The sequence below is a fragment of the Antedon bifida genome, chromosome 8 (assembly GCF_963402885.1).
Source record: "Antedon bifida chromosome 8, ecAntBifi1.1, whole genome shotgun sequence".
Classification (NCBI taxonomy): Eukaryota; Metazoa; Echinodermata; class Crinoidea; order Comatulida; family Antedonidae; genus Antedon; species Antedon bifida.
Genome location: NC_136233.1, coordinates 18,712,762 through 18,736,439, shown reverse-complemented (window position 1 = coordinate 18,736,439; position 23,678 = coordinate 18,712,762). Strand labels below are relative to the sequence as shown.

General features: G+C 33.4%; 1 protein-coding gene across 1 annotated transcript; it reads right to left on the bottom strand.

Moving 5' to 3' along the window:
* Positions 1 to 119: 119 nt before the first annotated feature.
* Positions 120 to 23,603, bottom strand: LOC144850079 (kin of IRRE-like protein 1). The gene is made up of 11 exons (XM_078707267.1): positions 23,473 to 23,603; positions 11,277 to 11,494; positions 10,745 to 10,856; positions 5,736 to 6,053; positions 5,262 to 5,396; positions 4,939 to 5,058; positions 3,890 to 4,285; positions 3,405 to 3,569; positions 3,187 to 3,291; positions 1,942 to 2,276; positions 120 to 1,376 (listed from the first exon to the last, which is right to left on the bottom strand). The coding sequence occupies exons 1-11, from the start codon at positions 23,525 to 23,527 to the stop codon at positions 1,116 to 1,118; spliced, it is 2,220 nt and encodes a 739-aa protein (XP_078563393.1). The 5' UTR covers positions 23,528 to 23,603; the 3' UTR covers positions 120 to 1,115.
* Between the last annotated feature and the right edge of the window lie 75 nt (positions 23,604 to 23,678).

Below are 23,678 nucleotides of genomic sequence, written 5' to 3'. Positions count from 1 at the left end.
ATAAAAATAGTTTAGTTTAAAAAAGGGTTTAAACTGACTATGCCAAAATATATTGATATAGTTATTAATTAGCATATATGCAAATTATACCTTTAGTTTATGAAAGGATTGAGTATACTACATGTACTGTTTACAATAAATTTTGAGTTATCTTTTTTACATGTGTTGTAATTACGGCCATTTGTTTCTGAAGTCTCGTTATAGGCCTAAACTTCGAAATTTAAAGGGGAAAAAACACATCTTGAATTAGATTTTCATTTCTGCAAGGCTTTCGGCGCATTTCGTGTAGTAATTTGGCATTGTTCATATTCTAAATCTACAACCAACTGAATTTAAGGCACATTGTGAAGGATTAGTTAGGCGAGATTAGCATTATGAGATTCTTATGCTACAAACTATGTACCATTAAGGTCAGATGATAATACTTGTGCTGGAGAAAGAAAACTTTGTACAATTGACATACGCCTATGTCACTTACAAACCACGAGATATTTATACGTCCCCAACGCGAATGAAAGCGACTTATAGAAAGATGAGGTTCAAGATCAGCATCAACAGGTACAACGTACACGATGGTTAGGAATACAACAATTTTAACTCTGTATCAGATGGACGCAACAAGATACAGCTTCACATAGTAAATGGACAGTATTAAAAAATGTTCGCTGTACTTAAATTGCCTCGTCTGTAATTTTCAATTTTCACCACCCACCCCAATTCCCCAGCACAGATCGTCATATTTTATATTAATAATTATATTTAAAGCATCTTTGCCTCGTCTGTTTTTAACCTCTCGCTACGGCCTTGAATAACTTACTTTGAACCAATCACAAACTTGCTGGTTCCATACGGCATCGAATTATGGGATTTCTACAAAAGTATCCCCAAGGAGTTGTCTATTACATGACTCCATGATTACGCTACATGATTTATGCTACAAACTAGGCGACTTTAACGCTAGAAAAAAATAATATATAGAATTATGAGACTTTTGAATGGATGTTTTTTGTCTGATATTTTTGTTATACCGCAGCTGTTGGCTAGAATTTGAGGGGAAAAACGTGTTTAAAATTCCCAATTTAATTTTAAGAAAGTAATAAAAGTAAACAAAGGGGTTAAACATCAGTTGCCAGGTTACCATGTGTACTTTCCGTTGAATGTTTTGATACATCATCTGGCTCAGCTTTACGTCCGCTTTCTACATCATCTTCTCTCTTCTTAATCCATTCTCTTTCTTTTAATTCATCATCTTTCTTGTTGTATTTATTGTTCCTATACTCGCTATACCGTTGGTAATCGGCGTTGCGTATTTTGTCGTCATCACGGTAGCGTGGCAAGGTTCTTGGTCTTTCGGCATAATCAAGTCGAGATCTTCCCTGATAAGAAAGTTTAAAAAAATTTCTTTGTTACCATTGTACCAATCAAAATATTGTTAGAGACACAAACTAGAAGGACTAGTGTCCTGTCTCGTGAGGACTCTAAGTCTGTCAAAAAAATAAATTAAAAAGTAGTTTATAAACTCATTTTAGCTGTCAAAAGGAGGGACCGCAACCCTTGATAATTGCTAAATAATAAAGTTAAATAATTTTTGGATAATTGCTCAATAATAAAGGTAAATAATTTTTGGATAATTGCTCAATAAAAAAGGAAAAACATTTTTGGATAATTGCTAAATAATAAAGGTAAATAATTTTTGGATAATTGCTCAATAAAAAAGGAAAAACATTTTTGGATAATTGCTAAATAATAAAGGTAAATGATTTTTTATTAATTGCTAAATAATAAAAGTAAATAATTTTTTAATAATTGCTAAATAATAAAGGTAAATAATTTTTTAATAATTGCTAAATAATAAAGGTAAACAATTTTTAATAATTTCTAAATAATTAAGGTAAATAATTTTTTAATAATTGCTCAATAATAAAAGTAAAAACAAATTACTCTGTATGGTAAATATTCTGGATCCACGTAATCATTATGGCGACGTGAGTAAGACCCGTAGTTCTGACGTGCACCACGCGACGGTGGTCGGTCATAGCTGTCCCAAGAGTTCCAACGTTTGCGCATGATCTTGGTTGGCACTGCATAGCGGTCGTGACTGCTGCGAGTACTCTCTGGCGAGTTCTTGTAATTATTGTACTCTCTGTATTTGCCTTCTTTTTCTTCTTTAGTGAGGTCATAATCTGAGAGTCGTTTGATGATTTCCACCGATTTCTTTTCATCATCTTCATCATCGTCCACTTCTTCTTCTTCATTCAATGTTAATTTTTTCCGTCCTGTTGAGAAAAATTGTAATATTTCTAGACAAATCTTTCTTTATTTCTTCAAACAAGACTGGTGAAAGAAAAACGCTATTAGTCCTACTCTAGCCCTCCAGCCCACCCACATGCTCACTGACCCTAGATCATATATGACTGAGTAAACATAAAATTTGAGGAAATTAGCAGGTGGGATTATATTTTTGAAATCCAAATTTAGCCTAAACTAGGAGCATGGAATTATACTCTGTCATTATAAAGTATTCAAATACGTATATTTGTAATGTTAGTTAGGCGCCAGAGAAATTACAATTCCTTTTTGTTTCTACAGAAAGTTTGTCATAATAATAAAATTTAAAGATGTATTGTCCCTTGAAACACAAAAAAATGAAGGTCAAAATATTCTAAATTTAAATTGGCCATATCAAAGTAATATTAAAGTTATTCACTTTAAGTCGAAAATTCAAGCCAAAAGCAACAAGTTTACGTAATTAACAGGTAAATTAGTTTGATTACATTTCGTCTGGAAAATCGTCGTGAGCGAAAATAAACAAAGATTTCAAACCATGAGTACGCATTATGCATATGCTAATTAGGATTGTTTACAACTCGTCACGGTTGATAAGGTATTTTCACACAGATCGTGAGGAAGTTTTATGATTATGCATACAGAGTAGCCAAACAAGCGCGTTTCATTATGGGATATGTTTTGATCGAAAACTTTGACTGGAAGTCAAAGTTATTTTTTAAACAAAAAAACGTCTGTATTTCAGTTAAATGATTTTTTTTTCGACAAATTTTTGGTGATAGTTAATAACTATTATGATACTTCAAAATGACCCACCTTTTTTCGAAATCTGTTATTTTTTATTTTTTTGGAATTAGTCAAAGGGACAATACATCTTTAAACTGCATAGTGAGAACTTACTGTTATATCTTCGCTTAAAACAAATGATGACTATAACAGCTGCAACTAAAATAAAGACTGAGCTGGATACTACACCAATTATTATAAATATGATCATGTCCATTTCTACAAAAAAAAAATTAATTATAAAATTAATTTTAAAAATATAGATTAAGCATATAACAAATGCACACACAAAATACAGGTCATAGGTTAATTGAATTTAAGAAAAAACTAACCACAAGGTGTAAGCGTAATGATAAGCCATGATGACCCTTTCTCATTCCATATTGTGCAGTTATATGCTCTGAAGTCTTCCTCGGAAGTTTCTTCAATGTAAAGTATGCTCCGTACACCACGCTTTGTGGTGCTCTTCTGAGCAGAAAAACGTTCAAACGCTGAACCTAAAACACAAGAGAGGTTTAAAGTCAGAAAATCTTTATGATTGCAACAGGGAGTCGCTTAACTGCCAAATTCCTCAATGTTTTTTAATAATTATGCAGCTGTAATTTAGAAATTATTTCTAAAGTCAAAGAGTCTATTAGCAGCTACAGCAAGATAATAGCTACAGATAAATATAACAGTACAGCAATTGTTCGTTTTGTCCGGAGCTATACCAAGTGTACCAATTATTATGAAACAATCCAGCACCTTAGTGTAAACAGCTATTTAATATACACTATATGCATGTTTGAAAATGTCTATTGTCAGATAGGTAACTTGCCTGTTTCCAGATGTTCCTCTCCATCATTCCAGTTCCACTCAATCATCATCGGGTCTGGTTTAGTGTCTGTGAAGCAGTCTATTTGAGCCGTGTCACCTGGTTCTACGCACTGGACATCCTTGCTTTCAATAATAGGGATACCATTAATGTCCACTCTCGCGTAGTGAGCTTCAGTACCAAACCCAGTAACAGAAGCTGTACACATATATATACCGACATCACCGTCTTTAACATTGTCAAACTGAAGTCGGTTCATAGTGCTAAGAGTGGCTCTAGAGCCAAGACGTGTCCACTTAATCGTCGGCTTTGGATTCCCATCTGCAGCACATTCAATAATTGCTTGTTCTCCATAATCGACAGATATGTCTTCCGGATAGGTCGTGAAAAATGGAGCAACTAAAAGAAAAATTATTCTTTTAGCAACAAACTTAGGTATTCTTTGACATAGCTATTAAGTCGTATACTGCCCTCTATTGGTAATGATACTAAAGAATTGAAAGTTTTGGATTTGTCCCCAATTTATTTCTATTTCATAGTAATTTCCAATTATCATTGATTTCCGATTCTCGATTTATTATAGGTTTCCATTTATAGATGAGTTGTAATTGAACAAATTGTTTAATAGGAATGGAATATTAATTTCTAAAATTTGTTTTTCAGATTTTATTTTATTGAATTTATCAAGACACAATAATTAGGTTGAGTAAACATTAGTCTAGGTTCTGTTTCGACTTAAAATTAGTAAAAGATAAATATATTGGCACATTTGGGACATACACAAAAGCTCAGACAAAATTGAAACGTCGACTGGTAGACAAACATGAAAAAGACAAATTAAATACAAACTTGGGGCAAACACTATATTCTTTTCCTGGTTGAAATGATTTTAGAAGTGTTTTTATTTGCGTGCAACGCAACTCTACAACTCACTATGTCGGTCGGTCGGTAAACACCAACTCAAATTTGAGCATGCTACTGCAGCCATGTATATGGCCTTGTTTCACAGTGGATGAGAAAAAATGAAAATGTGTACCAGCCACAACACTTACAATGAACATTCAAGGTGACTGTAGCCTCTCTACTATCAACAGCATTCGTTGCAACACATTTGAATGTTACTCCATTGTCATTTTTACTCATTGTTCTTTCAAGTTGAGCTTCTGTGGCACCTAAAATATTAAAAAACACCATGGTATCAAGTCGGAAGGGAATTGTAAGTTAGGATAACTCAGCACTGTTAAGGTCATCAAGGATTCATTTTGTAATTTTTGTAATTCCTATAGGAAAAATTAATGTATTATCCATTTACACAGATGTAATACAAGTTACATTGTACTATATAATTTTTATCAAGTTTTTGTAATGAACTTACCACTCATAATGACATCATTTCTATACCAAGCATATGACATTGCGTTGGGGTTGCCAGTTGCAACACAGTTGAACGTAACAAGCATGTTTTCTTTGATGGTCTCATGACTTATTTCAATAGAAACGACAGGGGCATCTGGGTAATTTACAAAAGAAATCAATTTTTATTTTTTTTTATTTTGATTCAAATTATAAAAAAAAAAAACATTTCATATGCATCAAAAAGCTAGCTTTTTAACAACTTAAAAAAATTTTTTTTTTCATGTATCATGTATTGTAGGAACCCTCACGAGACAAGCTTTTGCTTCTAATAATGAGGGTCCCAGTTATTCTTAACTGAATAAATTACAGCACAATAGGTTTAGGATGTCACCCAGATACTAGAACACAAGGTCAGGACTGAACCTTGGGAGTAAAGCAAGCATGTTAACCACTATCTTTCATCAATCCCAAAAAGAATATATCATGGACTTACATTGAACATCTAGATCAATGATTGCCTTATAAGGTTCATTTAGAGCATCATTGATCACATGACACACATATATCGCTGCGTCGTCATTCAGGGTTGGCGTAATCGTCAACACACTCTTTGCATCATGGAGTTTTCCACTAGCATCATTTGGTGATACTTTTGTACTGTAATCAGCGCCCCCTACCACTTGTTCGTCTCGGTACCAAGTAATCTGGGCCGGTGGATTACCTTGGAGCCCTCTGCATGTTAAGGAGATTGCCTTTCCTTCAACAGCAGACAGTGTGGGTGAATTATCAACTGAAACTGATATTGGAGGACCTAGATATAAAAAGAAAAAACACATTGATTTCTGGTGAATGAGATGTGAATATAAAACCCTATTCAAGTGTCCATATTAACAAATTCACTTAAGTGAATAATTATCAAAGAAATTCCCTTTAAATAGACATTCTATTACATTGGAGATTTAAAAAAAAAGTACATTTTGCCTACATTAGTTTAATTATAAGTGAGTGAGTGGCCGAGCGGTTAAGACAGTGGAACCATAATTACGTAGCCATAACATCGGCAGGGGTTCGAGGCTCACTCACTCCATGGTTCTGGTGGTAGAACGAGTCTTCTTGGATAAGGACTATAAACCGTAGGTCCAGTGTACACATCTAGCTTGTTTGCACTTTAAAGAACCTAGTACATCCTTCGAGCATGTAGGGGGTTAACCCGGTGTATTAGTACCTCACAGCCATTGATTATAACTGGGCCCTCTGGGAGACCAGTCTTTGACTGAAGAGGACACCCAGTATAAATAAAATATTTCATAAATGGTGAATACCACCACTGGTTAAAAATCAATTTGAAAATGGATAAATGTTAAGGCCCATGGACCACCCCAGTGTAAAGACTGTTCCCAGAATTATAGTTCACAACTAAATTAACCCTAATTGTTTTTAATAAACCCAGATGTATAAAATAGGTTAGTGATTTATTGATTGGTTTCAATAGAGATTGAATTCAATAAAGCAAACTGTTCCTAATGTATTCAGTGGTCTAATGGTATGCACCATATCAAACGGAAGATTCCAAGTTCGAGACAATTAATACACACACACTGTCGTGGACAGACGTATTGGCGCCGTAGTTGGCTGCCGATGTCACAATGGGACCCTTAGTGGAGCAGTAGCCTTCAACTATGAAGTTTGCTCCTTAAAATAGAAGAAGAAGATTTTCTTTCTTTTTAGTCGAGTGCAACGCGATTCTACAGCTCACTATGTCGGTCGGATGGTCAGATGGTCGGATGGTCGGTAAACACTAACTCAAATTTGAGCACGCAACTGTAGCCATGTATATGGCCTTGTTTTCTTTATTGTTTACTGTAAATTTACTGAAAAATTATTGCATTAAAAATTATTATGTAAAGGTGGTAATCAGCGGATAAGGCAGGTGTGGTACACCTGACATTAAGGACAATAAAACATTTATAGATACTCTTGAGTACTCTACCTTATACTGTTTTTTATTTCTGTTTTTTTTAATTAAACTTTGTTTAATGAAGGTGACTAAAAACAGGCTGAACAAATGATACAAACACAAAAAATGAAACAAAAAAGAAAATAGATCAATAATGATAATAAAAAAATTTAAATATAAAAATATTACTGCACAATATATTATACTCTAAATGTCTTTTGCTTCTTACACCTCCTTCAACAGGTAGCTTTCGATCGACAACCAACTATGTTAGTTCATTGTGCGCATGCAGAAACATTGGGAAATGTGTCCTCGCTCCCACCTCGACGCAGGTTTGACAGTTTCTAGGTCCAGGAAACGACCAAAAGACACATCAATTGACCCAGGTTGGTTGTCAGTTGTTTGAAATCGAAAGCTCCATAATAATCCGCAGCGTCTCCCATCTTAAATTTTCTGAATACAGCAATACCCAGAAAGAAGGATCAAATATATGGAACAAAATCTGGTAATTCTTGTCCAAAATAGTATAAAAACAATACCATATGTAGTTGCATGTCCCATGTGAATAGATAAATAAATGAAATTGTCAAAAACCTATAAAACAAGAATTTTAACTAATGGAAAATATTGCATGAAATTGCTTAAGTTAAAAGTATTCCCAACAGTAATTATTCTGATGTCGGTAGCTATCTAGTTAAGTAACACCGCCCCCATTTAGTTGTTGCGTTGACTTCTAAGTCACCTTTCCACCTTGAAAAGCAGGTGTAACGAATTAGGTATAGGGGTGGGTGATTACAAATTACATTCCTAGGTTTATAAAAAATTAAAAGAACTGTACTGAAAAACTAATCATGTAATTAAAAAATATATATATATTTTCTTTAGGTGACTGTAGAAGGGATAGATCCTTCAACTTTCATCAAACAGTAATTATTTCTCAATTTATCATCCTAACCTGTTTCGACATCCCAACAGACACAGATATGCAGCTTACGGGTGATGGTGTTGGACCCTTCTGCTCAATCAACGCAGCAGTTAATTATCTCTCATCTGAGCTATTTGAACTCTCAGTACTTGCATTGTTTGACTTTCAATCCATACAGTTCTCATTAGATTTCTGTTACTGACACCTCACATATGTCTGTTAATATCCATGCTAAATAAGAATTACCAAAGGTAATATAAAGTATAAAGCATCCTTATGCCTTATGTACCTGACTTGATCCATGTCAAGTCTCTATTACCTCGAGGGAGCTCTTGTCTTTGATCTGAAAGCATGCCTAGTGAACCGCATTATTAAAAGATGTTTAATGTTGATGATGAGGTGAAAGAAATGTGGGTTACAGGAGATTTTCAAACAAGAAAGATTTTTTAAAGAACAGGTCATTAAATCAAATTTATAGCTACTCTAGGTAGGGTACAAAGATATGGACATTCCAAATTATATATTCTTCTACTCAAATATGACTAATCAGGTTTTAGAAATGTAACCACCAAAACTCAAATACAATGAGTTTATGTTAAAGTATAAAATAATTTGTGTTAATGAAATGAACAATTCGAAGTCAATCATTTTGGTTTACTTCGATCATGACTAAGATGCAGTGTTCTCCCCAAGCAGGTTTTACCAGCAAGATTTCTCCAAAACCGGTATTAAAAATTGTATAGCAGAATTATACATTAAATATAACACTATTTAGTAGTGGTAGGTTAGGCCTAGACATTAAAAACATAGACCAAGATCAATCAAAGGCTATATTTTGGCAATAGGATAGACGAAGTACAATAGTATTCGACCTTTTTTTAGTATTAGTATGTATAATTTGGTACTTCTCTTAATTTTCGGGAATTTATATTTATGTGGCAAGAACACTAAATATGGAACAATTCCTGTAAAACCTGAGTAAAAATGAGAACCAAGTTTTGGTACAATTGTTGTTTTACATCTAGAATGAAAACCGTAGTGTATACATACAAATTTAAATTCAATTCAATTCAAAATTCTTTAATCATCCCACACGGGGCAATTTAAATAAAAAGGTCTGGATTAAAATAATCTTACAAAATATCACAATACACAGTACAATATAACAAGAGTCAAAGTTCAAGAATTTAAGAGTCGGATGGCCACTGGCAAAAACAAATTTCCTTTCCGGTTTGTTCTACATGCCGGGCACCGAAAGCGACGGCCATGAGGCATGAGCGCGAAATCACTGAACAAGGCATGGTTAACATTTTTTAGAATAGCTCTACTTTTTTCTAGAGTTTGCATGTCACCGAAAGAAGATAAGCTACGAGGTTGACAACCTTTGTTTGAATGGAAATGGAATAACCATGTTATGAATGATTAAATGAAAACAAATATGTATTAATAATTTAAAAACAATTTTTACTGCGGTTTCACACTAACAGATAGTGTAAAATATAACAGCATTATACTGATCATTCAGAGCCTTCAAGCTAGTTTACAACTAACAAGTATTTTGCAAAATAGTGTTATGTGTGAAAGAGCAAAATATACATATATAATCGTTGTAAAAATGTGACAGAAGTTCTATATCCTTACATCAAAAAGTGCGTCTATGACACAACATGATTGATGTGTATTACATTGAATGTTCTGGTTATAAGTGACTTAAAGTACCCACTTACTTTATATGTATGTGTCACATCAGTCACCCGCTGTTATATGTATGAGGTTTAAAGTGTTTAAGAAACCCTTGAATTATTTGTTTTCAAGCTCCATTCATGAATCTATTAGTTAAAGCTTAAGGTAAGTGTTGTTTTATTTGAGTTCTTTTGTCTGCATAAAACCTAGCTGGTTGTTATGTCAATTAAGGGTGCAACAATTCGGAGATAAATAAAACAGTATTAAACAACACTTGAAGCAATGGTGAATAATCCTATTTGAAAGAGATACCATTTGTGTACTAATCATCTATTGTAAGCTAATTTCTATTTATTAATAGATACTTTTATAATATCGCAGTACACCCACAACCAATGTGTCTCACAATGTATTGCTACTGTACCTTCTTTTTCTTGTTTGGTTAGCCGCTCTCAATTGAGAACATCAATGACTGAGGTAGACATATATGCATTGCCTTTGTGTGAGAGAGACCAGCAACATATGTACATCATATATATGTATATACTGTATATTTATTTTATTTATTAGTGATTTCTATGAATTTGGAATGTGGGGACAGACAGATAAAAATTACTAATGCCCATAACATACCGAGTGGGCTGGTGAGGAAAGGGACCATGAAGTGTCTATGAATTTGGAATTTGGAGACAAACAAAAAATATATTAGCTCATAACATATGGAGAGAGTATGGTTTAATTATTATTATTATTTATTATGAACCCTTTAATTTTGATTTATTCTGTGTACAAGTTCCTTCCCTCCTCAAATTGGGTTTCCTCATCTCAATTTAAAGATTTCTTCACTCATTAAAAAATTTGTTTATTTCATTTATGATTATAATCAAGTTTAATCTACAGGCCTGATATGTATGACTTATAATACTCAAAGACTTACGTATGACAGTTAACTTGGCAAGTGGAGATGACCGCAGAGTTGTTTCTCCTTGAGTTCCTGCAAGAACCTGACATTCATAATGTCCATCATCTGCCAACACAACATCCTCAATCTAAATAAAGAAAAACACTCACAAATAAATGTATGGATAGGCTTTGTACATAAAGATTGATAGTGGTGGTGTTTTAGTTTAACATAGATTTACAAAACATATTTTCTTGGGTAATGGTAGTGGAAAAGAAATGGAATTATAAACATTAATTTTACATACATAAAAAAAAATAAATATATGAGTGGTGAGAATGAAAACGAAGACAAATTGATGATTAAAAAACATTTTGTTTTGTACGAACCTACATAAAGATATAAAAAATGGACTGAAAATATATATCAGTAGAAGTTTGAGGTATGGTGTGGCATTTTCTTGTGCCTCTTTAGTCTGGGGCCCCTAGGTTTAGCCATTGAGCGCTCATAGTTCTTACGCAACTGTGTATGGGTATCAATATTTATCTTTTTTTCTGGACACACCAACCTGTAGATTAAATTCACCAATACTAATGTCTCCAACAATTGAATATCGTGGTACACCTGATAATCCTGGGTCGAGATCTGATCCAAGAATTTGACCATCTTTCAGCCAGATTAGTTCTCCAATCTTGTCTGTTACAACACATTCCAACACAACCCTCTCTAAGCCTATAACCACTTGAATGCTTGCTGGTTGCTTAGCAAATTGCTGAACTGCTGATGCTGAAAGAACAACAAATTTGTTTTTGAGTGAGGATACAAATAAATATGAATATTTTAAAAACAGTATTATAGGCAGATCCTATTACAATGAAATATAATAGTTAATTATATCTCAACCGTAATAGTAATAGTAATAGTAAATAACGATTATTTTATTTACCTGACGTTTCGCCAACTATCAGTTGGCTTTCTCAAAGTGTAGACGTGACACGTATTAACGTATTAACTATTATATTTTATTTGGAATACCAACCGAATGAATCTTTTTAATGACCTATTACAATGCATAAGATAGGACATTAGGTTAAGTTCAGCACTATGATTCTTAAATTGTAGGCCTTCCATCCTGAATCTGCCACTGGATTCAATGGAGTCAATATACCGTACTCTATTATTGAACAGTCTAGGCCTTGTATGTTCAATTTTTACTTAGTGAAATTGGACTGTATTTAATAATTCAACTAAATTACTACTGTATTATCATTATTATTATATAATAATCTCGCTGATCAATTTGTTGTCATTAGATAATTATAATAATAATTTATTTTGGTAAAATCTTTGAATGAAATTTTCCAATTGATCTAACTTATGAATAACCCTACAAACAAAACATGGCCGCGAAAACATGATGAATGCATCCCAATGTTTGGTACAGTAGGCCAATGCATTCAAAAAGAAGTTTCAAATGCCCTTTAATAAAATACTTTTCAGAAACTCGCACCATAAAATTCACCAGATATAAATGACTTATATTAATAATAACTTGGTATCATTTGACCTATCTTTTATAAAGGTGAAATGACAATATTCACAATATCACAACTAGCCATTTACACTTGAACATCCTACATTTCGCATGGTATTAATATGCCAACCAATCACATAACACAAACAAGAAGACGTGTGAAACCACTTCAGAGATTGGAAAATATATGAGACAGTTTATAAATCACCTCACAACGGTTTTACACAAAGTAACGCTTTTACAATAAGTGTAACACTTTTACAATAAGTTATCGAGTCTATCTTTAATAGTAAATAATATATATCATGTATCAAGCACTTAAATTTCAGTTTACATGTAATAAAGATGATTTATTAATGCTATGTGTTTAAGAGCTTTCTAACTTTGTAGTGTATTTGAAAGTACAATTCAAATATTTGGGTACTTCATATAAGCTGGGAAAAAAGTAATAAATACGGTATGTTAAAAAAGATGTTTATTATTGTTTATAATGGCAAAGTTGTATGATATCAGCATTACCATTAATACAACTAGTTTATCTATTGTTTGAATATTTCTATAATGAAGAAGTATATGATGATGATGATAATGATGATGATGATGGTGTTAAAAACAGGACCCACTACCTGGTATGTTCACTCATCCAATGAACTTATATACAATACAAAAAAAAATAAAACTCTTTTCAAGGAATGTCAAATTATATTGGTCATTGTACAAAGAAATATAAACTTTTCATTTTCAAGGAATATAAGCCAATGACATGTTATACAAAGAAATCTTTTCAAAGAACTTCTAGCCAATGACCAGGAGTTGTTTCAGGTTCATTGATGATCTGAGTGCATCCGACCCATTACACAGGCAATAAATCAAGCACAGAAGCTGTTGATGCCTCTGGCAGGTAGATCAGTAATGGATTTGACCACACTAGTCAAGGCTGTATTAAACCATTGAAGTATTCATGAGGAGTGAGGAATAACTTATTTTGAATTTGAAGATTCAAAATGCATTCTATATTTTGCTTGGTTGAGTTAAACAGATTAACATTAATACGTTAAGAGTACCCCACTGAGAGGATATAGATATCATGTTGATTTGAGTCATTTTATGGGAAAAGCAGAGAACATTCACACAAACTTTGACCATGGAGGTATAAAATAAATTTATTTTATACCTCCATGCTTTGACCTGATAAAGGTTCCTAGACTAAGTATTACAATGTACATACTCCATAGGACTTTATTTAATTTAAAAGACAAAATAAACAAATTGAACCAAAAACCCATTGAGCTGTTTTAATTTTTTTTTTCTTTTTTAAAGTTTTATAACATAAGGTAAAACATTTGTTTCCAATTTATGGTCAAAGTGAATAACTATAATGTTATAATTTTATATGGCCTATTAAAAAATGTAAAATAATTTTTTTCAAGAGAAAAATATATCTTTAATGTAATAAAGATGATATATATGATATAGAAATAATAGGTTAAATGGAACATTTGCAGTAATTCTAAAAGCTCATCAAACAACATAATTTAAAAACCATTATTTCAATTACATCATTGATGTACATGAAATGATTACAATTTAGGCCATCTTACTTGGGAAATACTAATTTTCTGTTTAAATTGAAATTGTCAAGATAACAGATGAAATGGAAGATTTGTTCATTATAAAAAGTCCTTTTAAATTGGCCATATGTCATGGAAATTATGATTAACAGTTCATAATTCTTGAAGAAATATTTTCCCAAAGGAATTATATTTTAGCCATAACAGATTTTGCAAAATATTTTTTAGGGTGGATTATTGAGCTTGGTGTACCACCAGTTTCTATTTCCTCATTACAATTCTAGACACACCCCCCTGTCAAATACCTCTACATTTTTTCCCGTTTTTCAGTATAATAATAATAATAATAATAATAATATAAATAATAATAATAATATCCTTGATTTATATAGCGCCTAATGTTGTGAAACATCTAAGCGCTGAACATTATTACCCCGGTCATTTTTTTTTATCAAACACATATGGAAACATACTCCCATAATGCAGCTAGTAATCAGCGCAAAGTTGTGTCTTGATCTAACCGGGTTCCCATTTATACACCTGGGTGGAGAGAGGCAAACGTAAGTAAAGTATCTTGCCTAAGTATACAAGCAATGCGGCGAGAGTTAGATTCGAACCTCGGTCTCATGATCAGTAGTTGAGCGTCCAACACACTGCGCCACATGCCCCTTTTAAACAGAAAGTGTAATGCAACACATTCAAGTTCATTGATTGTACAACGCATTATATAAATTACACAAGTTGACACATTAGAGTCAATAGAATAACTGTTAATTGATTAGCGTTCTATTTAGCCATAAGGCCTACATACATTCTTTCATTTGCTACATTATATAGTCATGTCACAGAATCATTCTTGAATGTTATTATACATTCAGTTGACACATGACAGTTATTGCTTGTTCTATGTTTTTCTACTTAACATTAACAATTGATGTGTGGATATTTTTCTTTTTTCCAAATCAAATCTGTATTTTTATATTTAACAACAAAAATTATTGAATTTATTTAGCATAGCAAATCAATTTGATATAAATATAAACATTAATTTTGTAAAATGTAAAGAACAAATTTTCCAGGTTTGCCCCATCATCCATATGACAGACGAGGACCATAAGTAATTTTTATACCAAACATGAGAAAGCTTAAGTGTTATAGGTCTTTTATACAAAAATCGAGTACTTTCTACAATACATTTTAAAACACATCCGGTCCTCAGATATTATAATTTCAGTAGTAAATTAACAAATGCTTTTGATGATTTTGGTCTATATTTACAACTGTATATGACTAATTATTTGTAAAATATAGAAATCTGTATTTTCATTCAGATATTAATCTATTAAAAAGTTATTGGCATCTGTTGAATACATTGAACATCAAATCAGGAATCGCAATTCACATGACATCAGCCTCACTGTGGAAAGAGTTTAAAATCTGCAAAACTAGAACTGGATTGATATGCATTTAATGAACAAAATAGGCCAGTTACTATAGTAACAAAGCTCTAAAACCATGGATCACCTTATATCTAATTCATAAAATCCACTGTCTTTAAATTCAATCAAACTATTTGGAGACAATTAGGCCATTCAATATATTGGCTTCTCTATTAACGAACAACTGTTTGCAAGATTTTATGGTGAATCTATGTGTATAAATTATGATTAAAAATAAAACCAGAATATACATTACCGTAGATCCCCTATTAAGGGGACAGCTACATGACTCAACAATAGAGTTGTCCCCTGAATAGGGAATGGCTATTTGTTAAAAAATATTATCTTCACATTAACCCTGTGAAGACGTGGCCCGTATCTCATACGGGGTAATAGTTGAGGGGTACCCATATTATATGGCATGCCCCAAAGTAAGGGTTGTCTTCTATGGCTAACAACATTATAGAAACAAAACTATAATATGTAGGTTGGATTTTAGTACAGTTATGTTTAAACACAAAACAAAGAAATATTGCAGTCAAAGTAAATATGTTCAAATTGTTAATATCACTTAATCAATTAGAAAACAATTTTGATAGGAATACTGTAGCTGTCAGGAAACAGACAATAATAATATCACTATTTTCAATTCTACATTTAAATTTCAACAAATCAGAAGGAAATCATTAAATTAAATACTCTCGGAAGTTGTAAAATCATTGCAAATTAGATATTAATTTTCATAAACAAAATTGTCAACATAGATTTTTGTCAAGATACAGATCTACATTATGAACTTAATGATCCACAGAAATGACCAATGCATCAAGAATGTCAGATAGAAGGATTTAATTTCCATTTAGTTTAACAAACAAGTCATTACAAACAACTGCCACCTGTTAACTAAATTATTTTACTGACCAAATATTTAAAAAAGATTAGTTAAAACATCCAAAACATACTAACTCTCCCAAATACAATTACAAAATACAATTCACTTTCGAGACCCAAAAATAGTAAGTGGTTTACCCTGAATAGGGTTTGGCTGTAGTGGTAAACCATATATTTTTTCCTTCTTAATGTGGGTGTCCCAAAAGACGGATTCTACTGTACAGTAATATATAGCAAAGACACTTCCGGGAACCAACAGAGTGTCCCCTGAATAGTGGCTGGCGATAGCATTAAAACATATCGTTGTTTCACTGGAAAGTGTCCCCTGAATAGTGGCTGGCGATAGCATTAAAACATATCGTTGTTTCACTGGAAAGTGTCCCCTGAATGGGGCTGGCCATGGCGTTAAAACATATCGTTGTTTCACTGGAAAGTGTCCCCTGAATGGGGCTGGCCATGGCGTTAAAACATATCGTTGTTTCACTGGAAAGTGTCCCCTGAATGGGGCTGGCCATGGCGTTAAAACATATCGTTGTTTCACTGGAAAGTGTCCCCTGAATGGGGCTGGCCATGGTGTTAAAACACATCGTTGTTTCACTGGAAAGTGTCCCCTGAATGGGGCTGGCCATGGCGTTAAAACACATCGTTGTTTCACTGGAAAGTGTTCCCTTAATGGGGCTGGCCATGGCGTTAAAACATATCGTCGTTTCACTGGAAAGTGTCCCCTGAATGGGGCTGGCCATGGCGTTAAAACATATCGTTGTTTCACCGGAAAGTGTCCTCTGAATGGGGCTGGCCATGGCGTTAAAACATATCGTTGTTTCACTGGAAAGTGTCCCCTGAATGGGGCTGGCCATGGCGTTAAAACATATCGTTGTTTCACTGGAAAGTGTCCCCTGAATGGGGCTGGCCATGGCGTTAAAACATATCGTCGTTTCACTGGAAAGTGTCCCCTGAATGGGGCTGGCCATGGCGTTAAAACATATCGTTATTTCACTGGAAAGTGTCCCATGAATGGGGCTGGCCATAGCATTAAAACATATTGTTGTTGCACTGGAAAGTGTCCCTGAATACGGGCTGGCCATGGCGTTAAAACATATCGTTGTTTCACTGGAAAGTGTCCCCTGGATGGGGCTGGCCATGGCGTTAAAACATATCGTTGTTTCACTGGAAAGTGTCCCCTGAATGGGGCTGGCCATGGCGTTAAAACATATCATTGTTTCAATGGAAAGTGTCCCCTGAATGGGGCTGGCCATGGCATTAAAACATATCGTTGTTTCACTGGAAAGTGTCCCCTGAATGGGGCTGGCCATGGCGTTAAAACATATCGTTTCACTGGAAAGTGTCCCCTGAATAGGGGCTGGCCATGGCGTTAAAACATATCGTTGTTGCACTGGACAGTGTCCCCTGAATGGGGCTGGCCATGGCGTTAAAACATATCGTTATTTCACTGGAAAGTGTCCCATGAATGGGGCTGGCCATAGCATTAAAACATATTGTTGTTGCACTGGAAAGTGTCCCTGAATACGGGCTGGCCATGGCGTTAAAACATATCGTTGTTTCACTGGAAAGTGTCCCCTGAATAGGGGCTGGCCATGGCGTTAAAACATATCGTTGTTTCACTGGAAAGTGTCCCCTGAATAGGGGCTGGCCATGGCATTAAAACGTATCGTTGTTTCACTGGAAAGTGTCCCCTGAATGGGGCTGGCCATGGCGTTAAAACATATCGTTGTTTCACTGGAAAGTGTCCCCTGAATGGGGCTGGCCATGGCGTTAAAACATATCGTTGTTTCACTGGAAAGTGTCCCCTGAATGGGGCTGGCCATGGTGTTAAAACATATCGTTGTTTCACTGGAAAGTGTCCCCTGAATGGGGCTGGCCATGGCGTTAAAACATATTGTTGTTTCACTGGAAAGTGTCCCCTGAATGGGGCTGGCCATGGCGTTAAAACATATCGTTGTTTCACTGGAAAGTGTCCCCTGAATGGGGCTGGCCATGGTGTTAAAACATATCATTGTTTCACTGGAAAGTGTCCCCTGAATGGGGCTGGCCATGGTGTTAAAACATATCGTTGTTTCACCGGAAAGTGTCCCCTGAATAGGGGCTGGCCATGGCGTTAAAACATATCGTTGTTTCACTGGAAAGTGTCCCCTGAATGGGGGCTGGCCATGGTGTTAAAACATATCGTTGTTTCACTGGAAAGTGTCCCCTGAATGGGGCTGGCCATGGCGTTAAAACATATCATTGTTTCACTGGAAAGTGTCCCCTGAATGGGGCTGGCCATGGCGTTAAAACATATCGTTGTTTCACTGGAAAGTGTCCCCTGAATAGGGACTGGCCATGGCGTTAAAACATATTGTTGTTGCACTGGTACGTGTCCCCAGAATACGGGCTGGCCATAGCATTAAAACATATTGTTGTTTCACTGGAAAGTGTCCCCTGACTAGGGGCTGGCCATGGTGTTAAAACATATCGTTGTTTTACTGGAAAGTGTCCCCTGAATACGGGCTGGCCATAGCATTAAAACATATCGTTGAATGAGAGGTTCTACCGTGCAAATTCTGTATACATATTCTCCAGATTTACCAAATTAAACATGTCTGTCTTATGTTGATAAGCTTTTACAAAATATAACAACATTCAATTGAATTCGAAGACATTTCTATTAATTAGCCTGCTATTAGCTACTTTATGTGGACACTTAATCCTTTCAGGTATTACATTCCTACGCCTTTATGTATGTCACTGAACCTCTCAAGCAATTATAAAGCAAATTGACATATTACCACATGTTACAAGACAATGCTTGTTCTAAATACTGAAATATAAATTTCTGACGCAAGAAGCAAAGACGTTTAAAACAACAATGCTTATGAAACGTGTACTGAACAGAGATCTGTCACCTTCGGTCTTCATGCTTACTCCAACAACAAGAATACATGCTTGTTTAGATTTTTCATCCGTAATAATACTTTCAAATACCGTAGAAAAATACTAATGGTAAGTTCAAACAGTAGACCTACATAAATTCAACAGAGATTATAAAGTGATATTATGAAATAATTTTAATAAAAAATATAAATAACTATTAATATGAGAAACTAGTGCTGTTCTTATACTATAAGCTTTATAATAATCAGGCTCGAAAATACCACCAATAATGGTCTTTAAAATGTCTTAATATCACATTGAAATTATTAAAAAATCTTGAAATGGAAGACTAAAGTTGTATTATATTGATTTTCTCTCAATGTAAGATTAGATATATTAGTTGCATTTTATACAAATAATGAATATTGAGTTGAAAGATTGATTCTATTTAACAAAGAGAACCCAGGTTATAAATATGAATACTCTATCTGTAATTATAGGACAGTTTCAATAAATGATAGGCCTAATACAAGATAAACCAATCAAGCAAGCAATATACACTTATATAATACAAAATAATATATTTGGTACAGTCCTTCCTTGCCAAGCAAGTAAATAAAATTTTTATAATACTCATTGTACAGAAATAGCATTTTATTAAAACCTGCGGTATTTTCCAATTTCACACAAATGATAAATACAAAAAAAAAATGTAATGATAAAATAAAAAGTGATTTTGTGTCCTCATGGAAAATTATGTTTTGTGGCGATACAAGGTTTTGAAAATGTTTGTCTTAAACTATTATGTGCTAAAACTCTGAATTTTCTAAATTATATATATGAATTTTTAAATTATGTAATTTTATATTGTATAATTCATTCGAAAATCAAAGTCACAAATTGTTTGATTTTACACTTGTGGGAATCCTAATAATATATCAGTGAGAACGTGCTTAGCATGTTGAAATGAAAAGCTCTCTTGGGGGCTGAATTGACCGTTTGACCACTTCCATATCTTGTATTAAAGCTCATACAATATCTGACCATATAAACACTTGCGTGGGTGGAGAATAGGGAATCTTTCTCTGCTGACATTCTATAATAATCTCAGTTGTAAAGTGAAGATATAATCATAAACCTGTTAGCAATAGGTTAATAACTAGTAAATCATCATAAGTTAACTGTGTCCAGTGAGACATGTACATTTGCATGCATGACCTGCAAGAAATTGTAGGAACATGCATTTAGGTGTAATGACACCGAAACATGTTCTTTTGGCACACTTCTATTCCACAGTTGCCATAATTTTAGACAGCAATAGCAGAGAAATAACAGTATTTAGGACAATATTCTCAGACAGTCTTACAATTACAGATTAATTACCAATTTCAAGAAAATATTTATGAACAATCATCAATCAATGTTTCAAGTTTATTCAGAACCATTTCAATCAGTTTCAAAATCAATACAATACAGTAATACAAAAGGATAAAAAGAAATAGCCTACAACCTAACTATTAGGTCTAACAATTCTCATTTACTTTTCAATAAGCCTGTTTGTAAATTTTACGGTGAAAACTTTAAAAACAATTTTGACCTCAATAATACATGCACGTAGATATCACGTTGCCGATGTTCCCGTTGCAGGCATCAATAGTTCAGTAGGCATGTTTGTATCATATTCATATTTACCTTGTGCATTTATATATTCTATTTGTTACTGTTATGTGTATTTTAAGGGGGATGTGGATAGAGGTGCTTGTCACCTGTTCATCTCTTTCTTTTCGCTGCCTTTGTTATGTGCAGTGATAAAGTTTAATAAATAAAATTTTTAAAATATTAAAGCCGAGTAAAATTAAATTGCTACAGTATTTCATCATCTGAGATTTAGTTTATTTACCAAAGTAAAATCTATATTTAAAGTGGCATTAAAATGTAAATGTTCCCCTTTTTGTTTTATTTACTTCTTGCATCATGAATGTGCATCCTGAAGCCAACATAGGTTTTATAAATAAAGAAAAAAATATTTTTCTTTCACAAATATACAGATGGGAGAGGAAAATATTAACACAAAACCGCACATGTTCATAGAATTAAAATCAAATCAAATATTCTTTATTCATCATCGTTATCATCAAAATATCAAGAAAAATCAGAATAAGAAAAACAGGTCAATAAAGAGATGAAATAGAAACACAAACAATCTTGAAATGAACCCTTAAAATTATGATAAAATTAGTTCACTATCTTCACTAAAACACAATGGTAATTTTTCTTTTATATTTTGGAAACCATAAACAGAAACAAATCTTGTGAATCAATAGAGATCATTCTAAATGTCATTCCTTTTTACTCTATCAATGACGGCACAACCTTATATCCAAGTTCACTTCAAATCATTATGTACAAATCAATGGATGTGGAAACCTTGCTGATTATTCTCTCTGAATAAGTAAAAACAAACCTGTGTGGATCTAGAAGTTTGAAACCATTTGAGATCATTCTAAAATGTATTTTTCTTTTTGCTCTATCAATGGTAAAACTTTACCAGGTCAAAGTTCATGTCAAATCAAATCATTGGTTATGTACAAATCAATGAGCCCTTGTTGATGATTCTTTACTACTTTAATAGCAAACAGCGTGTTTAACAAATTAAGCAGTCACCACATGGGTACAAAGTGTAATGAACCATGAAGGGGAAAGTGGAATTGTTTACTTTTTTCCAGAAATGTTTATATCATAGAAAATTAAAATACCATAAGACTTCAAAAAGGAGGTTATAATTATTTTATTCTACTCAACTTAGAGTCAAATAATGTAGGCCTAAACTAAATTATTTTCACCTGAAATGCATTTGTTTATGACAACTATTTGTAATATAAATGTTTAAAAAAACCGGCTCAGCTACAGTAATTATCAGATAAAGATATTATTCATATTAATATAAATGGATTTAACAGGTGCTGTACATGGCCAGACAATTATTTTGCAAGTTTGCAATTTAAAGTAAGGAGTGTCTTACATACTTTTGAAAAGGTTAACAAATTTTCACTGGATAATTGGTGTTAGCTCATCGATCACATATTAATATGTACTAAAATATTGAGGAACTAATAGTAATACTGATAATAGAAAATCACTATTCTGCTTATCTAAAAAAAAGTTTCAGTTTGTTTTAACTATAGAGGGCAGCAGATTAAATGTTGGAAATGAATAAACCAGGTGGCACTAAATCACAGGTGACTTCAAACATCCCTAAGAAATATGTTGAATAATGTAAACAAACTCAACAATCTGAATAAGCATGTTTATCAATCAATTGGTCAATTATCAATGAACCATTAACTGTGTTAATTGTGCTTCTACTATTTCAAGTTCAATTTGACATTGATTGTAGGCCCTTCAAACTTTTGTTTAACCAGGGAGATGTAACTTTTAAAACATGTTAGAAATGTGTTTCAAATATATTCAAACAAATCATTAAAATCAAATAATGGTTAGATAAGAAACTTTTGAACCAAAACCACAGTAATTTGCATAATTTTGGGGTCATTTGACCTGGCATGTAGGCCTATGATTTTCCTTTTTCATTCACTATAAAAAAGCTATTTATTCTACACATTTTTTTCACACTGGATAGTGAAGATACATATGAACACAATGTTCAAAAGTGAATTCTTTCCATTGAATATAATGAAATTAAATGTACAAGATCAACATTTGTCAGCAACAAGTTGAAAGCTATAAAAATGCATACATTTCAGTGAAAAAGAAAAGCTATAAAAATGCATACATTTCAGTGAAAAAGAATGATTACCTAAAAGTGAAATCATTTTTTTTATACCAGGTAGTGCCCGGTTCAATGACATTAAATGTTTATACCTGGTAGTAAAAATTATTTATCAAACTACCAAAAATCCGGGTTCAAAACATTTTCTACAATTGGATGAAATCCAACAAAATAAATAATAGTAATACAGTAAATTCACAATGTGACGCACATAACAAATATCTTTGAAAAGTAAACACTCTCCAAAAAAACTACCAAAAAGGATATTTAAGGTCCAAATTAATTTCTTTTCTACTAATTGTTCACTCTAATACTGTTAGGCCTACATCTAATTCTATTTCCATATTTGAAGTGTGAAGATTAAATTGAAAATTACGTAGCTCCCAACCAGGGCCACCCTATGTAACCCCCAATAGTATTACATATCACGATCAAGACGGTCACAATCCCGCCACTTTTACCGTACCTCAACCACCCGTGCGGTGAGATAAAAAAAATGACATGACAATAGTCTGTTAGTAGGGTATTTAATTATTATTCATGAAATTAATATTAATCTTATTATTGACTTTATAAACACATTTCATGGGTGATTGCTTCGCAAGGTGTCATTTTCGGACGACTGTTAAAAATGAATAAACGTTGGTAGAAATTATAAACAGACCTACCTTTCAACGTAAAGGCCATCAGAAACAAAACGAAGAACATCTTTAGCGTTGTCATTAATGAATAATTATTTTAAAGAGAGCAAATCAGCCGTGTGCACGCACTGCATGAGTTCTTGCTAAATAATGTGGAACAAAACTCGTCGACTGTTTCAAAAAATATCTTTTCGATAAGACGACTTTGCGAAGTTCGTCTGTCAAATTTTACT